This window comes from Oncorhynchus masou, chromosome 21 (assembly GCF_036934945.1).
Source record: "Oncorhynchus masou masou isolate Uvic2021 chromosome 21, UVic_Omas_1.1, whole genome shotgun sequence".
NCBI classification, from domain to species: Eukaryota; Metazoa; Chordata; class Actinopteri; order Salmoniformes; family Salmonidae; genus Oncorhynchus; species Oncorhynchus masou.
In genome coordinates this window covers 49,898,494-49,919,569 of record NC_088232.1, presented here as the reverse complement: position 1 = coordinate 49,919,569, position 21,076 = coordinate 49,898,494, and the positions used below count along the sequence as shown (strand labels likewise).

The window sequence follows — 21,076 nt, the reverse complement described above, 5'->3', positions numbered from 1 at the left end:
TAGGCCGCCATTGAAAATAAAAATGTGTTAACTGACATTCCTAGTTAAATAAAGGTATAAACAATTTTTTTAAATCGGCACCCAAAAATACAGATTTCCGATTGTTAGGAAAACTTGAAATCGGCCCTAATTAATCGACCATTTCGATTAATCGGTCGACCTCTACTTTCTAAGAGTGATTTATTTTGAATGGCGAAATGCAAATTCCACTATTGTCTAATCCTCATTGTGGCTAGTTTCACAACAAACAACCCGGTCAAGCCACACTAGCCAGATGAAGCTAGATGGCTGCTTGTAACGCTAGTTTTGGGCAACAAGGCGAAGTAGCTGGCTAGCTAGTTATTTCAATCGAAGAACAAGTGGCTACCAAGCTAATACTTACTCGCATGGATTCCTAAATCATTGCAAAGAATATTGACAATGACAGCTGTTTCTACTGGTCTTTGTTTTCAGGCTGGTTGTATTGGTGCTAGCTAGGTACCAAGCTAAAGCTAGCTAGCTACCCCAGAAGTTGCTAATATCATCTGTATCAGTTATTTGCAAACATTTTTGATCCTTGTCATTTTGGTCCTGATCTAATTTCAAATGCTCACACAGTTGAACAAATAATGCCTTATTAGCAACGCAGTATTGTACAGCTTTGACGGAGATGGTGGTGCTTGGCTTGCACATGCAAATTCGACACACACAACATTCTATAATAGAACAGTGTGTGACGTATCTTTTTTGACACGCGATGACCCATACGGCGTTCCATAGCTTTAAACACACACCGCCTTCACCTGCAAGGCCTGCTTTAAACCAGGGGTTGGAGCCACAATTATTTTCCAATCGTTTAGTTTTTTTCAATCCATTCCGCAGTGTCGAACTGCAAAATAAATTACTGACCCCGTTATAACTAACAAAAAAGTACCCGTTTTATATTATTCCTTCCTTTTTAGACTTTACATGAACTCGACAATTAAATTACTTGACCAATCAGTGTTTTACATGTGTAAAGCTCAAGATGTGACTGTAATTTTGCGGGTGGGGAAAGAGCTAGAGGGTGGAGGAGGCTTGTTTTGAAGCGCTGGGAATCTTATGACATTATCTGAATTAGGCCCACATAATTATAGCTGATTTTCCCCTTAACTTCGGACACTCTCCAGCGGTTGGAGGATTAAATCACTTTGAGCTCAACATTTTAAATGGCCCGACGCTAACCGTACATTTTGCGACTGACTGCCACTTTGTTTACACAGCCTACATTACTCATTTCATATGGTATCGAGTACAGTATATACATCTACTGCATCTTGCCTATGCTGCTCTGTACCATCACTCATTCATATATCTTTATGTACATATTCTTTATCTCTTTACACTTGTGTGTGTATAAGGTAGTAGTTTTGGAATTGTTAAGTTTACTCGTTGGTTATTACTGAGTTGTCAACTAGAAGCACAAGCATTTCGCTACACTCGCATTAACATCTGCTAACCATGTATATGTGACAAATTTGATTTGAAGGCACCCTTCTAGCTAGCTGACCACCGATTTTCATTGCAGTTTATGCAAGTTAGGTTTTGAGGGTTTTCAAAAAGGTGTATGTGTGTGTGTGTGTGTGTGTGTGTGTGTGTGTATATGTTGTGGGACATGCTGTGTATTGTATAATGTGTCTGCGCAACAGACCACAAAATTTAATATCCTACTTTTTTACCTACATTATTCATACTCATGTGTTAGTGTTAAACACATCTACTTTCTTAACATAAGATTAGTCTGTAAAACATATGAGACATTATTTGGTTCCTACACTGAAGATGAAGAAGACTGGGTTGAGAACCATTCTTAAGTCTACAGGAGGGCGCACCAGGCTACGCAGTGAAAAGTTGACAGGCATTTATTTTTCTTCTGGTTGGCTAGCCAACTATCTAGTAGGTACGTTGGATACGAGGCTGGTGACCTGTAAAAAGCATTATTATATTTTTTTAACAACCTCAATCGGATATATCTTGTAATTGAACAAAATAGTAAGGTGGCCAATATCTGGGGACCGTATGCCGTTAATGCGGGACCTATTTAAAAAAATAAATAAACGCTTATAAAAAAAGCTGATAGGAGTAGAGCGTCTGCTAAATGACTTAAATGTAAATGTATTTCCACTGAAATGTCAAACATGCTAATTGTTAACCCAGCTAACATTTTTACGACACCAATTATCACAAAATATTGGTTTGATTTGAAGATAACACTGTTGAAGGTAATATTTCTTAAATGCCGTTGAATATGCCGATAATACGGGGTGCTACACTACCTACGCAGGAGCGGCTTCTGTGAAGGGCTTTTGTCTTTGAACTTGAGAGTTGGCTTAACGTTGGACCAGAGCTACCTAGCTAACAAGTTTGTGTGTGCAGTGGCACCAGATGTAAGAATTCTTAATTTTTTGTAGTTTAATAAATTCAATGTGAAACTTAATACATTTATTTATTTATATTTATTATCATTGTGAATCCATTCTTCTGTAATTTAAAAATCTATCCCTAATTTCTGAATCACACTTGTAACGTCAGTAGGCTGTAACCTAGTGTTTCCCAAACACGGTGCACGTTTTTGTTTTTGCCCAAACACTACACAGCTGACTCAAATTATCAAAGCTTGTTGATTTATTTGAATCAGCTGTGAAGTGCTAGGGCAAAAACCAAACATTATTAAAGTGACCACTCTTCAATGACTATGTACATAGGATTGTAGTCTCTAGGGGGCAGGGTTGCATACCGGGTGGTAGCCGGCAAGTAACAGTGACTAAAGTTCAGGGCAGGGTACTGGGCGGAGCTGGCTAGTGGTGACAACAGGGAATTTGGAAAGTATTCAGACCCCTTGACTTTTTCCACATTTGGTTACTTTACAGGCCCTTTGCTATGAGACTCGAAATTGAGCTCCGGTGCATCTTGTTTCTGAATTTGTTCAGCTTCCTGAGGTTGAAAGAGGCGCAGTTGCGCCTTCACCACGCTGTCTGTGTGGATGGAACATTTCAGGTTGTCGGGGATGTGCACAGCGAGGAACGTAACTTTTCACCCTCTTCACTGCGGCCCCTGTCAATGTGGATGGGGGCGTGCTCCTTCTGCTGTTTCCTGAAGTCCACACTCGGCTTCTTCATTTTTGTTGAGGAAGAGGTTATTTTCCTGGAATCACTCCGTCAGATCTCTCTTCTGCTGCCTGTCGGCTGTCATGTCATTGTTGGTAATCAGGCTTAATCATTAGCCTTCATCAAGACCGTTTACAGCCTAATAGAAAGTAATTGTGAACTCACTTGGTAAGAATACATTGCGCTGTGTCGTTAAAAACGTAGGCCTAATCAATAGTGGAGCGTTGCATGCCCGGGCACCACTGAGCATAGCCTGGAGGAACAGACAGATATGCCATTTCATAATCTGTTTACTTTTTTTGTGCACTTTGACTGGTAAATATTTGGCCTTTAGCCCTAATATATTTAGCTTTTTACTTTGGCTACACACATCACTGGCCTCTCTTCTAGCTGTTCCCATGTGTAATAGGCTACGTAAGCCTCCACTATAGGCCATTCCTCATATTGTGAAATGCCAGGTAAAGTGACTATGCATAGATTATAAATAGTGAGTAGCTACAGTGTTAGAATAAGGGGGGGGGTGTCAATGTAAATAGTCCAGGTGGCCATTTGATACATTTTTCAGCAGTCTTATGGCTTGGGGATGGAAGCTTTTTAAGGAGCCTTTTGGACCTAGACTTGGCGCTCTGGTACCGCCTGCCATACGGCCTGACTTGGGTGACTAGAGTCTTTGACAATGTTTTGGGCCTTCCTCTGACACCGCCTAGTGTCTGACACTGGCCATTTTGAGCCTGTAATCAAACCCACAAATGCTGATGCTCCAGATACTCAACTAGTCTAAAGAGGGACAGTTTTATTGCTGCTTTAATCAGAACAACAGTTTTCAGCTCTGCTAACATAATTGCAAAATGGTTTTCTAATGATCAATTAGCCTTTTTAAAATCATAAACTTGGATTAGCTAACACAACGTGCCATTGGAACACAGGAGTGATGGTTGCTGATAATTTGCCTATGTAGATTGTCCATTAAAAAATAATCCGTTTCCAGCTGCAATAGTCATTTACAACATTAACAATGTCTACACTGTATTTCTGATCAATTTGATGCTCTTTTAATGGACCCCAAAAAAATGTGCTTTTCTTTCAAAAACAAGGACATTTCTAAATGACCCAAACTGTTGAACAGTAGTGTTGGTCCTGGATGTCAGGAAGCTTGGCCCCAGTGATGTAGTGGGATTTACGCACTACCCTCTGTAGCACCTTAGTCGGATTCTGAGAAGTTGCCATATCAGGCGGTGATGCAACAGGTCAGAAAGCACCGAATGGTCTTGTGTTACCACCTTATTAATAGGCAGTGTGCAGTAGGATGCGTTGATCTGTTGATTGACAGGTGTAGGACTAGAGCAGTGGTTGCCAACCTTTTTTGGTTACTGTACCACCAACTGAATTTTGTTTTGACCGGAGTACCCCCTCGTGTTTATAGAGATATATATATATATATATATATATATATATATCTCTATATCAGTAGGCCTATGATCTAATTAGGCTTCTCAAGTACCCCCCCCCCAGGGTCCGAGTACACTCTGTGGAAAGACCAAGTACCCCCAGGGTCCTAGTACCCCTGGTTGGGAACCACTGCTCTAGAACAATACATTTTCCTCTGGTGTGGATGGATAGTTATGTAGCCTATAGTTGATCACTATCGCCGAGTTATCATTGTATAGTTATTGGCTTGGTGGCTGGCCCTTAACTCTCTCACATCTACTTGTGGGTAGGTCGTTAGCAAACTTGAGTGAAATAAATATAAAATGGCACTTGTTTACTTGACCTTCTACTTGCTACTTAAGTCGAATCCGTCACTTCCATTGTTTGGCTGTGCCCATAGCAACATATATTAATACAATTTGGTGGACAGTATGTTAATTTGACAGCTCCCCCACCAATACATTAAATAATGCGCTGTGGAATGTGCCCCAAGTTGTGTATGTGTTGGCATGTTCTACTGACATTATCTCTAGGGCTGGGCCATATGGCCTAAATCAGATCTCCATTTATTATTTTGTGTAACTGATGGACAATTTGCAGTATCTCGATCTTTAAAATGACAAAAATACATTTCTCAGAGCTGTGTTGTACAAGAGGTCAAATACATCATTTCAAAAAGTAAGAAAAAAATCAGGTGAAATTATCCCTAAATTAAGCCTTCCACAACCATAAGGCCTGCTAATTATGTCATTATTTTATCTAAATAGTTTAACCTGCTTTCTTTGCAATAATTACTGATCTGTCTTTAAAAATATTTTTGTTCAATTTAACCAGAACCATACATAATGCACATTCACTTCTCGTAGCAGGCACGATAGAAAAGTAACACAGGTCTCATCGACCATCTCTCAAGCACAAGCCCACGTGCTAGTGATAGGCCAGCTAATGTTTTATGTTTCAAGTTTAGCCAACTTATTTGCTAACAAGACAGAACAGTTGTTATGAACACACCCTTCTATCCATCTCCAACTGTTTGAACAGCATGCTAGCCTGTCCACTTTGTTAAGATGTTGAAATCAAGTGGCCTACCTAATTTCTCAGAATGAGAACGAGTTTCCAATTCCTTTTATATAATTGTGTTTTTATGCTTATTGCACACTTTGTAAAAAAGACGAGTCTATTCGTCTTTGGCTAAAATGCTACTAGCAGCATGTGGTACCGAAATGCTACGTGAGACAACCTGAGCATACAATTCCCATCATCAATGTTAATTGATACTCCTGTTTCAGAAGTGTCTACTCTGCAATTTGATGAGTTGAGACATAAAAAGGATATTGTTAGGAAAGTGACCTTCTCCTATTACAGTAAAATAATGTCTCAATGTGTTTTGGTGTCCATATGACAGATTTTCTGTTGGAATCAAACTTCAAATGGAAGTAGCGAGTTGAAACCACTTGTCAGGGAGGAAGGACTGATCTGTCATCGTTGTTGTGTGTGTGAGAAAGGGGAGGGGCTTGGCATGTGTTCGTGTTAATGGAGAGGTGCCCACCCCACACAAGGAGAGACAGAAACGTGACCAAAAAGACATTACAACAAACGTACATAAATGATACAAAATACTTGTTTTATTGCGATACGGGCATTTGGAATATCGCTCACAAACATATACATTGGAATTAATCAAATGAATTTATTGCCCAGCCCTAGTTCTCTGTCATGCTGACTGCCTACCACCCTGCCATTGCAAATGAGGGATTAGTGATGGCATATGTGCTTATTTGCCTGCTGCTGTCTTTGTTGTTTACAATAGCAGTGTTGTTATTGGTGACTTTGGGACATGGTGCAGGCTGTGCAGCAAGAGTGTATGTTCTGAGCATTTTTGTTACCAAGGTGGAAACAAAGTTCTTAACTCTGTATTGTACATACAGGAAGTGATGCCTTTTCAGTTTTGTATTTGACCACATGAAGTGACCTGACTGCACATTTGTAGGCTCTTACATATTGCCCCACCCCCCTCTCTCTACACATCTGTTGGCTTTTATATTAGAGGTCGACCGATTTTAATCGGAATGGCCGAAAGATCATACTGTTTTCATAACAATCGCAAATCGGTATTTTTGGGCGCCGATGTGCTGATTTTTTTTATGTTTAAAAAAAATATATACCTTCATTTATCTAGTCAAGTCAGTTAAGAACACATTCTTATTTTCAATGACTGCCTAGGAACGGTGGGTTAACTGCCTTGTTCAGGGGCAGAATGACAGATTTTCACCTTGTCAGCCCTGGGGATCCATTCTTGCAACCTTACAGTTAACTAGTCCAACGCAATAACGACCTGCCTCTCTCTCTCGTTGCACTCCACAAGGAGACTGCCTGTTACGCCAAGGTAAGTTGCTAGCTAGCATTAAACTTATCTTAAAAAACAATCATAATCACTCGTTAACTACACATGGTTGATATTACTAGATATTATCTCGCGTGTCCGGCGTTGCATATAATCTGACTGAGCATACAAGTATCTGAATGAGCGGTGGTAGGCAGATGCAGGCACGTAAACATTCATTCAAACAGCACTTTCGTGCATTTTGCCAGCATCTTTTCGTTGTGCATCAAACATTGTGCTGTTTATGACTTCAAGCCTATCAACTCCTGAGATGAGGCTGGTGTAACTGAAGTGAAATGGCTAGCTAGTTAGCGCGCTCTAATAGAGTTTCAAAAGTCACTCGCTCTGAGCCTTCTAGTGGTTGTTCCCCTTGGTAACGCTGCTTCGATGGTGGCTGTTGTGTTGCTGGTTCAAGCCCAGGGATGAGCAAGGACGGAAGCTATACTGTTACACTGGCAATACTAAAGTGCCTATAAGAACATCCAATAGTCAAAGATATATGAAATACAAATGGTATAGAGTGAAAAAGTCTCATAATTCCTATAATAACTGCAACAAAACTTCTTACCTGGGAATATGGAAGTCTCATGTTAAAAGGAACCACCAGCTTTCATATGTTCTCATGTTCTGAGCAAGGAACTGAAACGTTAAGCTTGCTTATATGGCACATATTGCACTTTTACTTTCTTCTCCAACACTTTGTTTTTGCATTATTTAAACCAAATTGAACATGTTTCATTATTTACTTGAGGCTAAATTGATTTTATTTATGTATTATATTAAGTGTTCATTCAGTATTGTTGTAATTGTCATTATTAAAAATAAAAAAATCGTCCGATTTAATCGGCATCGGCTTTTTTGGTCCTCAAATAATCGGTATCGGCGTTGAAAAATCATAATCGGTCAACCTCTATTTTATATATTGCTCCCCCCCAAATCTCCTTCTTTTGTGGGAACAGGCAAAGATTGCTTTTTATCTGAGTAGGGGACATAACATTAAGTCCGGTCAAGCAGGGATTTGAACTAGAATTTTGAACAATAATTTAACTTAAGAGTTTCAAATTCTAATGAAGGACCTCCACAGCTGTAAGACCATATGGGGTTATAAGGAAGTTGACTCAAGTTAACAGGGTAAAAACTGGAATGTGTCCTTCAGTTGAGTGTGTTTTGTTTGACTTTTTTTCTGTATATATTTTGTTGCATACAGTGAGCACTGTATTACATTGAAAATGACTTTTTCACCAAAATATTTTAAATTAAACATTATTTTCTCTCTCCCCTCAGACTGTGCTCCGGCAGAGCAGGAGAAGCTCTTTGTGCAGAAGCTGCGCCAGTGCTGCGTGCTCTTTGACTTCCTGTCAGACCCACTAAGTGACCTGAAATGGAAGGAGGTGAAGCGGGCGGCGCTGAGCGAGATGGTGGAGTACATCACGCACAACCGAAATGTCATCACAGAGCCCATCTACCCAGAGGTGGTTCACGTGGTGAGTGTCAGCAGACTGAGGAGAGGAGACACCCCTAAGGCCAGTTCGATCGGGGTGTCTCTATGGCTGGTGCTATGATCATCTCTGCTACTGCCCAGAAAGTGCTGTACAAATGTTTTTATTTCTATGTCTTGGCTGATTTCTTTTGATTTGATGGCAAGCAAAGAGGCACTGAGTTTGAAGGTAGGCCTTGAAATACATCCACAAGTACACCTCCAATTGACTCAAATGATGTCAATTAGCCTACCAGAAGCTTCAATATAATAGACAATCTTTGGCAATGAGGAAAATTGGAATTGCAATGTTAATTGACTTCCAGAATTGACATGAATCCTGGTTACGACTCACATACAAATAGGAAGTAGCTATGGATGTTAAAGCCACGAAGAAAAAAATATATAATTGAAATATGGGGAGCGACGCAATACCCTGCATGCGTGTCGCCCATCGTGGTTTTTAATGTGAAATGTCATTATGACTCGGCATAAGCCTTTCATGAATAAGTGTAAATGTAGCAAGCCTTTTCATGTGTCAGAGTCTTCCGTTTCGTCCTGATTTTAAAAAAATATATATATACATTTTCATGTCATAATTCTTCGCCCCGGATTCCTAATCTCCTACTCTACTCTTCCTTGTCTGTCTGACGTCATCACCCATGTCCAGTCTGAAATTTTTCTCTATTATAGATCTAAGCTTCCATATGTAGCTGGGCAGCTAATGAGTTATTATAATAATTTGACAGTGCATTAAGAAAACGTCCCTCTTTGAATGAATGGATCTTCAGATCCGGAGAACTTTTAAATATCTTCAAAAGGCAGTTCATTATTCGAATTACATACAGACAAGATGCCATATTAAAATGTAAAACACCTCTCTTTTTTTTTTCAAAGCTAAATGTAGGCTTGAACATAGCGTACCTAGCGATCAGCCCAACAGAAATAGCAGTGTTCTATTCCTCAAGCCAACTGCCACTGTCTCATGATCTGTCTTCACTGCCAGAAGCAGTTATAGCACCCCACACGCAGAGTCAGTTGATGTTCAGAGACAAATGGTAACCCGCTTGGGTCAAAGGATTGAACAGTGTTAGACTTTGCCAAGTGGATACTAACTAGGGGCGTGTTTGGAATACTTCAGACATCCCCTCCCTTGGTCCCTTGAGGTAAACACAGATCTAGAAGTGATTTTTAGATGGGATAACGTGCTCTCCTCTATCACTTTCACTAATTCAGATCTGTGATTAGTTTAGGGCTATGCAACTGGCTGTCCGCAGGCCAAATACAGACTGTTTTAATTGATTTAGACTGGCCCTTTGATCAATTCTGAACATTAAAAAATATCTCATCCAAACTCTGACTTTCAGTGCCAAAATGAGAAGTACTATAGTGGGTCGTCTTAGTCTGGGTTTTTAGCGGTTTCTAGCGCCTATGTTGCATGTTGACCATTTACTTTATTTTGAATTTGGCTCTTATCGTTTTGAATGGCTTAAGCTACAAAATATTTCTGAAAGCTATGACTCTTAAGGAACACGTACGTGCCTTTCGTTTCCCCCTCTGACGCTCACAACTTGTTTTGAAGGGAGTGAGACAAACAATGCACAAAATGACTGAGGGAAATTAATTCAAAGCATACTTCCTTCAGACTGGAATTTGGCATTACCTGATTTGACATATTTTTGTTTATTGAGATGCTTAGTTAAAAAAGAAGAGATTGCCTAAAGTTTTAGGAAGCTTTTAATAGTTTAAATAGATAAAAAAACAATGGTTGCTTTTCTTTTTCAGTTATGATCTAATTGTTGGGTTGCAACCATCTTTCTAAATTACTTTTAGCAACGTTTAAGACGACTCCTTTTATTGATGTGTTGCTTTAAAAAAGAATGATTTTTACATCTAGCCCCAGTAAGAATATAGTTGAATAGCCCTGGTTTAAGGTATGACGGAAAGGTCAAGTATGTGTTCTTGGCAATCCTGTTACATTCAATGTAAAACAACAGGCACTGAAGCAATTTGACTCCATACTGGCCTTCATCACTGTGGCCTACTGACTCTGAATATACTCTTTTTGCTTCTCTCTTCCCCCCTTAGTTTGCGGTGAACATGTTCCGAACGTTGCCTCCGTCATCCAACCCCACAGGAGCAGAGTTCGACCCCGAGGAGGACGAGCCTACACTTGAGGCTGCATGGCCACATCTCCAGGTACCTAGGGATATTTACTAACCCAGTTCACATGGCCTGGGTCGTGTTAATTACGCACCAAAATGAAGAAAACAGACTTAGTACCTTCGGGTTTATCTGGACTTTCACCCGGCTATTTTTTTGTTTTGTTTTCTGTTGCACGTCCTAATGAACACAATAACCTGCTGTTTGAGTAGGAATGAAGTGTTGCAGACCTTACATTCTCTCAAGTACATTGCTGTATAATTAAAGTATCTAATCAGCATAAACCATCGTTGGACCTTCCTTACCTCTCGGCTTGGACAAAAAGAGCATGGCTGTTTTATAATGGATCATTATGATACGATGTTATATACAGATATTACCCACCAAATTACTGACGCTGTTATGTGATCTAATGAAATTTAGGTTGTCTAATTTATGTGATCTAATGAAACATATTTTAGATTTTTTTTTACCAAGCATTTTTGTAAGGAAGGGCACTCTTGCTATGCATTCTGCAAATTATGCATTTTAAAAATGTTTTCTTTCCAGCTCGTCTACGAATTTTTCCTTCGGTTTTTAGAATCTCCTGACTTTCAACCGAACATAGCGAAGAAGTACATCGACCAGAAGTTTGTGATGCAGGTAAGAGCTGAAAGAAACATAGATTATACATTTTAAATTGTCCGAATGGACAACGTAAAACAAAATCACTCAAATCACAATATCAAACAATTAGACTTCTCCGATCAGAATTGGATCAGTGTCTTCCGGATGTGATGTTTTGCTCAGTGTCCTCCAAATCTCTGCAGAGTGCATCGGAGTATAATTAATATAGGCCTACATTGACCAGCACGAATGGTATTTTAATCATGCTGTCATGAGATGTGTTTTTGAGACAAAGCGAGCCTAGCTGTGTTTGCACATTTTGTTGATAATAATTACGAGTGTGCGGCCTCCCGAGTGGCGCAGCGGTCTAAGGCACTGTATCGCAGTGCTTGAGGCGTCACTACAGACCCGGGTTCGATCCCAGGCTATGTCACAACCGGCTGTGACCGGGAGTCCCATAGGGTGGCGCACAATTCTCCCGGCATCGTCCGGATTAGCAGGGGGGGGGCTTTACTCGGCTCATCACGCTTCAGTGACTCCATGTGGCGGGCCGGGTGCCTGCAGGCTGATTTCGGTCGTCTGTTGAACAGTGTTTCCTTCGACACATTGGTGCTTCCGGGTGGGTGTTGAGCGCGGTTTGGTGGGTCATGTTTCGGAGGACGCATGACTCAACCTTCGCCTCTCCCGAGCCTGTTGGCGAGTTGCTGCGAGGAGGCAAGATCCAATGGCGATCCAATTACCATATCAAGAACTTAAGAGAAAAAGGGGGGTAAAATAAAAATAAAACATTTCCCCCCCCCAGTTATAGCAATGAACATCCTAGAAAGGTAATGGTGTGTGCATCACCTGTGTGTGGGCTGTTGCCAGAGGGGGGAGAGACATTTGCCCAGCAGGTAAAACAAAGATAACTAACTTAACTACATGGCCAATTCAAAATAGTGTATATTGTGTAGTTTAGCTAGTTAACTATTTAGCTATTAGCATGTATTCATTTTATGTCCCAGGTCCTAAAATAACTTTCCCCCGGCACTCATGTAGAACAGCAAACGCCCGACACCCAGTTGGTGCTCGTGTGGAACCACAATTCCCGAATACTCCAATTGTAAAACCTTCTCAAGCTCTTAAAATTGGCCAGGATTCGCCTCCTAACATGCACTGACCATGTAATGTCAAAGTTACTAATTGACAAGTAACTCCTATGACCTATGCTGTCAAGATTTCCCCTGAATATATTAACCTTTACAAATGGATAAACATCTTTTGTTAGCTACCTCATCCTCCTTAGCCATTTGCTCCCTGGTTCACCGAATGAGGGAATTATTTTATAAAGACCAAGTAATGTTGCAGGGAGACCAACCCTCCTCCTCAAGTGTCCAGGAGAGCTCCGGGGTATGCAGGCATTTGCTCCAGACCTGCTTTACCACAGCTCATTTTGTTAAAAAAAAAATCACCTGCTCAACAGGACCTTGATAAGCTAACTCTTGTGTTTGAGCAGGGTTGGATCAAAGGCCTGCACGCCCAGTAGCTCTCCAGGTGGGTGGGGGTTGACAGACCACGTGTTTTATACTGTAGCCTATCAGTGCAATATTTAACTTTGGGGAGGGTTAAGTGCCTTGCTCATGGCACAACGGCAAGAGATTCACTACATGGGATCAGCAGGTCTTCCATTGTCAACACCAGTGGTACCAATGAAGGATATTTTTATTCAAGCGTTTCCTTGCATCACACAACACAATTTTCAGTCACATTTTTTGGCACATGGTGTTACTAACCATTTTATTTACTAAAGAAATATAAAAAATAAAAAAAAAGTTAATGTTAAGCGCTGGAGGGATGTCATGTGTCCACAGCTTTTAGACCTGTTTGACAGTGAAGACCCACGGGAGAGGGACTTCCTCAAAACCACTCTCCACAGGATCTATGGGAAGTTCCTGGGACTACGGGCCTACATCAGAAAACACATCAATAATATATTTTATAGGTAAGTTTAATCTTAGCCGCTTTCGTTTTTTTTAATGTCAGATAGTTTATTAACACATCAAATCAATTGCTAAAGATTCAATGGTGACTTGTGGTTGTTTTTAGTTTCATACCACTAAGAAATGGATGTTTGGTTGTGTAACTAAAATGTAACATCTCTGTGTGTTTTGACAGGTTTATCTATGAGACTGAGCACCATAATGGAATAGCAGAATTACTGGAGATACTTGGAAGGTACACCTTAAGCTGTAACTCGGCCTGTATTGCAGTACAGTTAGTTATTTTGGACTTTTATACAGTCTCACAATGTCTTCTGGACTGCAGATAGGATCTCTAACCATTGCTCTGCTGCTGTTTTATCTGCTGTTTCATATTCATTACTATTTTGAGTTCAGTTGAAGTGATTTTATATTAGAATCATTCTAATTGTTTCTCTCTCTTTCACAGTATAATCAATGGGTTTGCCTTACCACTAAAAGAGGAGCACAAGATATTCCTTTTAAAGGTCCTGTTGCCTTTGCACAAAGTCAAATCACTTAGTGTCTACCATCCGCAGGTAAGCTCTTGTGTCTGTTTAGGGTCTGGGTCATGTTCATTGGGTACAAAATGGAAGAAAACAGACTGGAACGGGGACCATAACGAAAAGAACATTACAAAATACTTTACAATTTACATACATTTAACATGTAGTGTGTGTGGACATTTTAAAACATTTTCCATTGTGTGACCGTAATGAACACGACACAGCTCTGATTGTTCTATCAGCCATGCTACCCTGGGAGGTGAGGGCAGTAGCCTGGCTGCTACAAGCTAGCTGGAATCAGATATCTGCTACTCACAAGCCAGAATTACTATGAAGACAAAGGTCCTTGTCAGGGGCCTCTCCCTCTTTCTGGGCCAGCTTCTCGCTGGCGGTGTTTCTCTTGGTGTCTGCCGGACTGTTTCACTAGATAGATGGATAGAGATATCTCTATCTCTCGCATATATATATATATATATATATATATAAACTGCTGTGCTATGCATTGCTCTATGGACCATGGCATAATATCTACATTACAGTTTGATCAACTGTGTTAGAGCTAGCCTAATGCAAAATGAGAACACCTCACAAAAAGTAATTTTCTTACATTGCAGTTATACTGCAAGTATTACAGTTACTGCAACTTCATGACTGCAATTATTTGTCAGTGACTATTGTCGTTGAGAATGTCAACACAATTAGGCTGACAGGACCAGCCAGTGTCACCAGTAATTGTGTCCTATCGTTGTGAATGTCAACACAATTAGTCTGATTTTTAGGGTCAGCCAGTAATTGTGTTCCATTGTCTTTTTCTCCCCCCCCCCCCCCAGCTGGCATACTGTGTGGTGCAGTTTCTAGAGAAGGACAGCACTCTCACTGAACCAGTAAGTTCTGCTCACAAGTAAGGTGTATTGATTACCTCTTCAGTGACGTTGTATTCAGTCTTCTCTGAGGGTTTTTGTATTGCAATGCATATCGAACCATTGATCAAAACGGATCGGTTACACCTTATAATCCTACTACACCGGCAGACGCTTGTCAGATGTGGCAGGGCTTGCAAACTATTACGTATTACAAAGGGAAACCGAGCTGCCCAGTGACCAGATGGGCTAAATGCCTTTTTTTATGCACGCTTCGAGGCAAGCAACACTGAAGCGTGCATGAGAGCACCAGCTGTTCCCGGCGGCTGTGTGATCACGCTTTCCGTAGCCGATGCGAGCAAGACCTTTTAAACAGGTCAACATTCACAAGGCCGCGGGGCCAGACGGATTCCCAGGACACGTACTCCAAGCATCACGCGGACGAACTGGCCGGTGGTTTCACTGACATGTTCAACCTCTCCCTGTCCGAGTCTGTAATACCAACATGTTTCAAGCAGACCACCATAGTCCCTGTGCCCAAGAACGCGAAGGTAACCTGCCTAAAAGATTACCGCTTGAAGCACTCACGACGGTGGCCATGAAGTACTTTGAAAGGCTGGTCATGGCTCACATCAACACCATCATCCCGGAAACCCTAGACCCACTCCGATTCACATACCACCCCAACAGATCCACAGATGACGCAATCGCACTTGCACTCCACACTGCCCTTTCACAACCTGACAAAAGGAACACCTACAGTTGAAGTCGGAAGTTTACATACACCATAGCCAAATACGTTTAAACTCAGGTTTTCACAATTCCTGACATTTAATCCTAGTTAAAATTCCCTGTCTTAGGTCAGTTAGGAAAACCACTTTATTTTAAGAATGTGAAATGTCAGAATATTAGGAGAGGGATTTATTTCAGCTTTTATTTCTTTCATCACATTCCCAGTGGGTCAGTAGTTTACATGCACTCAATTAGTATTTGGTAGCATTTCCTTTAAATTGTTTAACTTGGGTCAAACGTTTTGGGTAGCCTTCCACAAGCTTACCACAATAAGTTGGGTGAATTTTGGCCTATTCCACCTGACAGCTTGTGTAACTGAGTCAGGTTTGTGGGCATCCTTGCTCGCACATGCTTTTTCAGTTCTGCCCACATTTTCTATAGCAGTGAGGTCAGGGCTTTGTGATGGCCACTCCAATACCTTGACTATTTCGTCCTTAAGCCATTTTTCCACAACTTTGAAAGTATGCTTGGGGTCATTGTCCATTTGGAAGACTCATTTGCAACCACGTTTTAACTTCTTGACTGATGTCTTGAGATGTTGCTTCAATATATCCACAATTTTCCTGCCTCATGAAGCCATCTATTTTGTGAAGTGCACCAGTCCCTCTTGCAGCAAAGCACCCCCACGACATGATGCTGCCACCCCCATGTTTCACGGTTGGGATGGTGTCTTCGGCTTGCAAGTCTCGCCCTTTTCGTCCAAACATACCGATGGTCATTATGGCCAAACAGTTCAATTTCTGTTTCATCAGACCAGAGGACGTTTCTCCAAAAAGTACAATCTTTGTCCCCATGTGCAGTTGCAACCTGTAGTCTGGCTTTTTTATGGGGGGTTTTGGAGCAGTGGCTTCTTCCTCGCTGAGCGGCCTTTCAGGTTATGTCGATATAGGACTCATTTTACTGTGGATATAGATACTTTTGTACCTGTTTCCTCCAGCATCTTCACAAGGTCCTTTGCTGTTGTTCTGGGATTGATTTGCACTTTCCACATCAAAGTACGTTCCTCTCTAGGAGACAGAACGCGTCTCCTTCCTGAGCGGTATGACGGCTGCATGATCCCATGGTGTTTATATTTGCGTACTATTGTTTGTACAGATGAACGTGGTACCTTCAGGCGTTTGGAAATTGCTCCCAAGGTTGAACCAGACTTGTGGAGGTCTACAAAAAAAAACATTTTGAGGTCTTGGCTGATTTCTTTTGATTTTCCCATAATGTCAAGCAAAGAGGCACGGCGTTTGAAGGTAGGCCTTGAAATACATCTACAGGTACACCTCCAATTGACTCAAATGATGTCAATTCGCCTATCAGAAGCTTCTAAAGCCATAACACCATTTTCTGGAGTTTTCCAAGATGTTTAAAGTTAGTCAACTTAGTGTATGTAAACTTCTGACCCACTGAAATTGTGATACAGTGAAATCTGTCTGTAAACAATTGTTGGAATAATTACGTGTCATGCGCAAAGTAGATATCCTAATCGACTTGCCAAACTATAGTTTGTTAACAAGACATTTGTGGAGTGGTTGAGAAACACATTTTAATGACATTAACCTAAGTGTATGTAACCTTCTGACTTCAACTGTATGTGAGATTGCTGTTCATTGACTACAGCTCAGTGTTCACCACTGTAGTGCCCACAAAGCACTAAGCTAAGGACTCTGGGACTAAACACCTCCCACTGCAACTGGATACTGGACTTCCTGATGGACCGCACCCAGGTAGTAAGGGTAGGTAACAACACATCCACCATGCTGACCCTCAACACAGGGGCCCCTCAGGGGTGCATGCTTAGTCACCTCCTGTATTCCCTGTTCACCCACGACTGCACTGCCACGCACGACTCCAACATCATTAAGTTGGCTGACGACAATGGTGGTAGGCCTGATCAACAACAACGATGAGACAGACTGTAGGGAGGAGGTCCGTGGCCTGGCGGTGTGGGTACAAGGGCAACAACCCCTCCTTGACGTGAGCAAGACAAAGGAGCTGATCGTGGCCTACAGGAAAAGATGGTCCGAACACGCCCCCATTCACATCAACGGGGCTGTGGTGGAGTGTGCCGAGAGCTTGGCGTCTACATCACCAACAAACTATCATGGTCCAAATTAGAGGTCGACTGAGTATGATTTTTCAACGCCGATACCTATTATTGGATGACCAAAAAAGCTGATTAATTTATTTTATTTTATATCATGTATTTGTAGTTATGACAATTACAACAATACTGAATGAATAATGAACACTTATTTTAACTTAATATAATAAATAAATGAAAATATATGTAGTCTCAAATAAATAAACATGTTCAATTTGGTTTAAATAATGCAAAAACGGTGTTGGAGAAAGTAAAAGTGCATTATGTGCCATCTAAAAAAGCTAACGTTTAAGTTCCTTGCTCAGAACATGAGAACATAAGAAAGCTGGTGGTTCCTTGTATCATGAGTCTTCAATATTCCCAGTTAAGAAGATTTAGGTTGTAGTTATTATAGGAATTATAGGACTATTTCTCTCTAAACCATTTGTATTTCATAACTTTGACTATTGGATGTTCATATAGGCACTAGAGTATTTCCAGCCTAATCTCGGGAGTTGATAGGCTTGAAGTCATGAACAGCGTTGCGAAGAGCTGCTGGCAAATGCAGGAAAGGCCATCCCCCCCTTTGTTTTTACTGCTCTTACTTGCTGTTTATCTAGGCATTGGCAATTTTACCCTTACCTACAGTACCAGTCAAAAGTTTGGACACAACTACTCATTCAAGGGTTTTCCTTTTATTTTTTTACTATTTTCTACATTATAGAATAATAGTGTAGACATTTAAAAATATGAAATAACACACATGGAATCATGTAGTAACCAAAAAAGTGTTAAACAAATCAAAGTATATTTGAGATTCTTCAAAGTAGCCACCCTTTACCTTGACAGTTTTGCACACTCTTAACCAGCTTCACGAGGTAGTCACCTGGAATGCATTTCAATTCACAGGTGTGCCTTGTTAAAAGTGAATTTGTGGAATTTCTTTCCTTCTTAATGCGTTTGAGTTGTGTTGTGACAAGGTATGGGTGGTGTTCAGAAGATGGCGCTATTTACTTACTTACTGGCTAAATGTTGTTGCAGTGTCATGTACACATTTAAAATGGTGTTTAAATACAAAACAAGATTGACAATACAACTTTCATAACAGTTACGCACCAATAAAAATAACAATAGTAAGAAATAAGAAATATATATATTTTTTTTTAAAGAAGAAAAGACTAGCCTGCTGGCCTTACGAGGTCAATGGGAACATTCGCCCAAGCTATTTAGGAGTGATCTCACACCTGGCTCAAATGATTGTCTAGTTCTGTTTTTCCTGCTGATAGGTGCCCTATACCTGCGCCCAGAGGGGAGTAATTCAAAGTCCAGGTACAGGGTGGGCTTGGGTCTAAAATGATTTTGTGAATCTTACAGGTATTTTGGTAAAATACTATATTATGGCAAGAGTGGCTCAAATAAGAAAATTGAAATGACAGTCCACCATTACTTTCAGACATGAAACTCAGTCAATCTGGAACATTTCAAGAACTTTGAACAGTTATTCAAGTGCATTCGCAAAAACCATCAAGAGCTATGATGAATCTGGCTCTCATGAGGACGGCAACAGGAAAGGAAGACCCAGAGTTTCCTCTGCTGCACCAGAAAAGTTAATTAGTTACCAGCCTCAGAAATTGCAGCCCAAAGGCTTCAGAGTTCAAGTAAACGACACATCTTAACATCAACTGTTCAGAGGAGACTGAATCATGCCTTCATGGTGAAATTGCTGCAGAGAAACCATCTCTAAAGGACACCAATAAGAAGAAGAGACTTGCTTGGGCCAAGAAACACGAGCAATGGACGTTAGACCGGTGGAGATTTGTCCTTTTGGTCTGATGAGTCCAAATTTGAGATTTTTGGTTCCAACCGTCATGTCTTTGTGAGATGCAGAGTAGGTGAACGGATGATCTCTGCATGTGTGGTTCCCACTCTGAAGCATGGAGGAGGTGGTGTGGGGGTGCTTTGCTGGTGACACTCAGTGTTTTATTTAGAATTTCAAGGTACACTTAACCAGCATGGCTACCACAGTATTCTGCGGCGATACGCCATCCAGCTGGTTTGTGCTTATTGGGACAATCATTTATTTTTCAACAGGACAATGACCCAAAACACACCTCCAGGCTGTGATTGAGTGCTGCATCAGATGACTTGGCCTCCACAACCACCTGACCTCAACCCAATTGAGATGGTTTGGGATGAGTTTGAAAGCAGAGTGGAGGAAAAGCAGCCAACAAGTGCTCAGTATATGTGGGAACTCCTTCAAGACTGTTGGAAAAGCATTCCAGGCGAAGCTGGTTGAGAGAATGCCAAGAGTGTGCAAAGCTGTCAAGGCAAAGGGTGGCCTCTTTGAAGAATCTCAAATATATTTTGATTTGTTTTAACTTTTTTTGTGGTTACTACGTGATTCCATATGTTTTATTTCATAGTTTGTCTTAACTATTGTTTCTACAATGTATGAAATAGTGAAATTAAAGAAAAACCCTAGAATAAGTAGGTGTGTCCAAACATTTTGACTGGTGCTGTACAAATGACCTGGACTAACCTGTACCCCCGTACATTGACTTGGTACCGATACCCCCTGTATATTGCCTTGTTATTTACATTTTTTAACTAGGCTAGTCAGTTGAGAACAAATTCATATTTACAATGACTGCATACCCGAGCCAAACCCGGATGCCCCCAGGCCAATTGTGCACTGCCCTATGAGACTCCCAATCATGGCCAGATGTGATACAGGCTGGATTCGAACCAGGGACTGTAGTTTTGTCTCTTGCACTAAGATGCAGTGCCTTAGACTGCTGCACCACTCGAGAGCTATTATTGTTACTTTAAAAAAAACTAGTCTATTTAGTAAATATTTTCTTAACTGTGTACAGGGCTTTTAAGTAAGGTCTGCACTTGTTGTATTCGGCACATGTGATAAATAATTTATTTAGACTAATGAACAATAATGTGTGTAAATGCTCTTTGCATGTTAACATAAACAATTTTATAAAAAGTTAAAGTAATGTTTTTTCTTATTCATGAACGTTATTGTATATGTTACTCACTGATCTGTTGGTCAATATCCACTCCACTCCCTGCTCAATGCGTCTCCCAGGTGGTCATGGCCCTTCTGAAATACTGGCCCAAGACTCACTCCCCCAAAGAGGTGATGTTCCTTAACGAGCTGGAGGAGATTCTAGACGTCATCGAGCCATCCGAGTTCGTCAAGGTCATGGAGCCACTGTTCAGGCAGCTGGCCAAGTGTGTGTCCAGCCCACACTTCCAGGTGACTGACCCCATGCCATAGGAACCCTGTTATTGGTGTCCTTTTAACTTTTAGTCATTACGGTTATGTGGGAAAGTGGATTTTAGTAGTGAAATGTTTCTAGTTGGTTCCTAGAACTAAGCAGTCCATTGAAACAGAACAAGATCCAGGATGTAATGACCGTACCGCCTGGTTCTACCTTGTAGTGGAAACCAACATGAGAGGTTCTAGAGATATGTTGGAACAGTTATTTTTAGGCTTAATGGAAGGATGTTTCACCAATCAAGTGTGCTTCTCTATCTCTCAACAGTTGTGGCCAAAAGTTTTAAATTACACACATTTTAATTTTCACTAAGTCTGCTGCCTCAGTTTGTATGATGGCAATTTGCATATACTCCAGAATGTTATGAAGATTGATCAG

The 21,076-nt window shown here is 40.9% G+C and overlaps 1 protein-coding gene across 3 annotated transcripts in view; it reads left to right on the top strand.

Moving 5' to 3' along the window:
* LOC135508466 (serine/threonine-protein phosphatase 2A 56 kDa regulatory subunit gamma isoform-like) overlaps window positions 1-21,076 on the top strand; it is a 61,431-nt gene that overhangs the window by 32,863 nt on the left and 7,492 nt on the right. For all 3 annotated transcript variants that reach the window (XM_064928672.1, XM_064928674.1, XM_064928673.1), the window contains 8 exons: window positions 8,221-8,420; window positions 10,502-10,612; window positions 11,126-11,218; window positions 13,033-13,163; window positions 13,337-13,396; window positions 13,610-13,718; window positions 14,516-14,569; window positions 20,506-20,676. In XM_064928672.1, coding sequence (XP_064784744.1) covers window positions 8,221-8,420; window positions 10,502-10,612; window positions 11,126-11,218; window positions 13,033-13,163; window positions 13,337-13,396; window positions 13,610-13,718; window positions 14,516-14,569; window positions 20,506-20,676 — 929 coding nt within the window. The remainder of the gene's footprint in view (window positions 1-8,220; window positions 8,421-10,501; window positions 10,613-11,125; window positions 11,219-13,032; window positions 13,164-13,336; window positions 13,397-13,609; window positions 13,719-14,515; window positions 14,570-20,505; window positions 20,677-21,076) is intronic.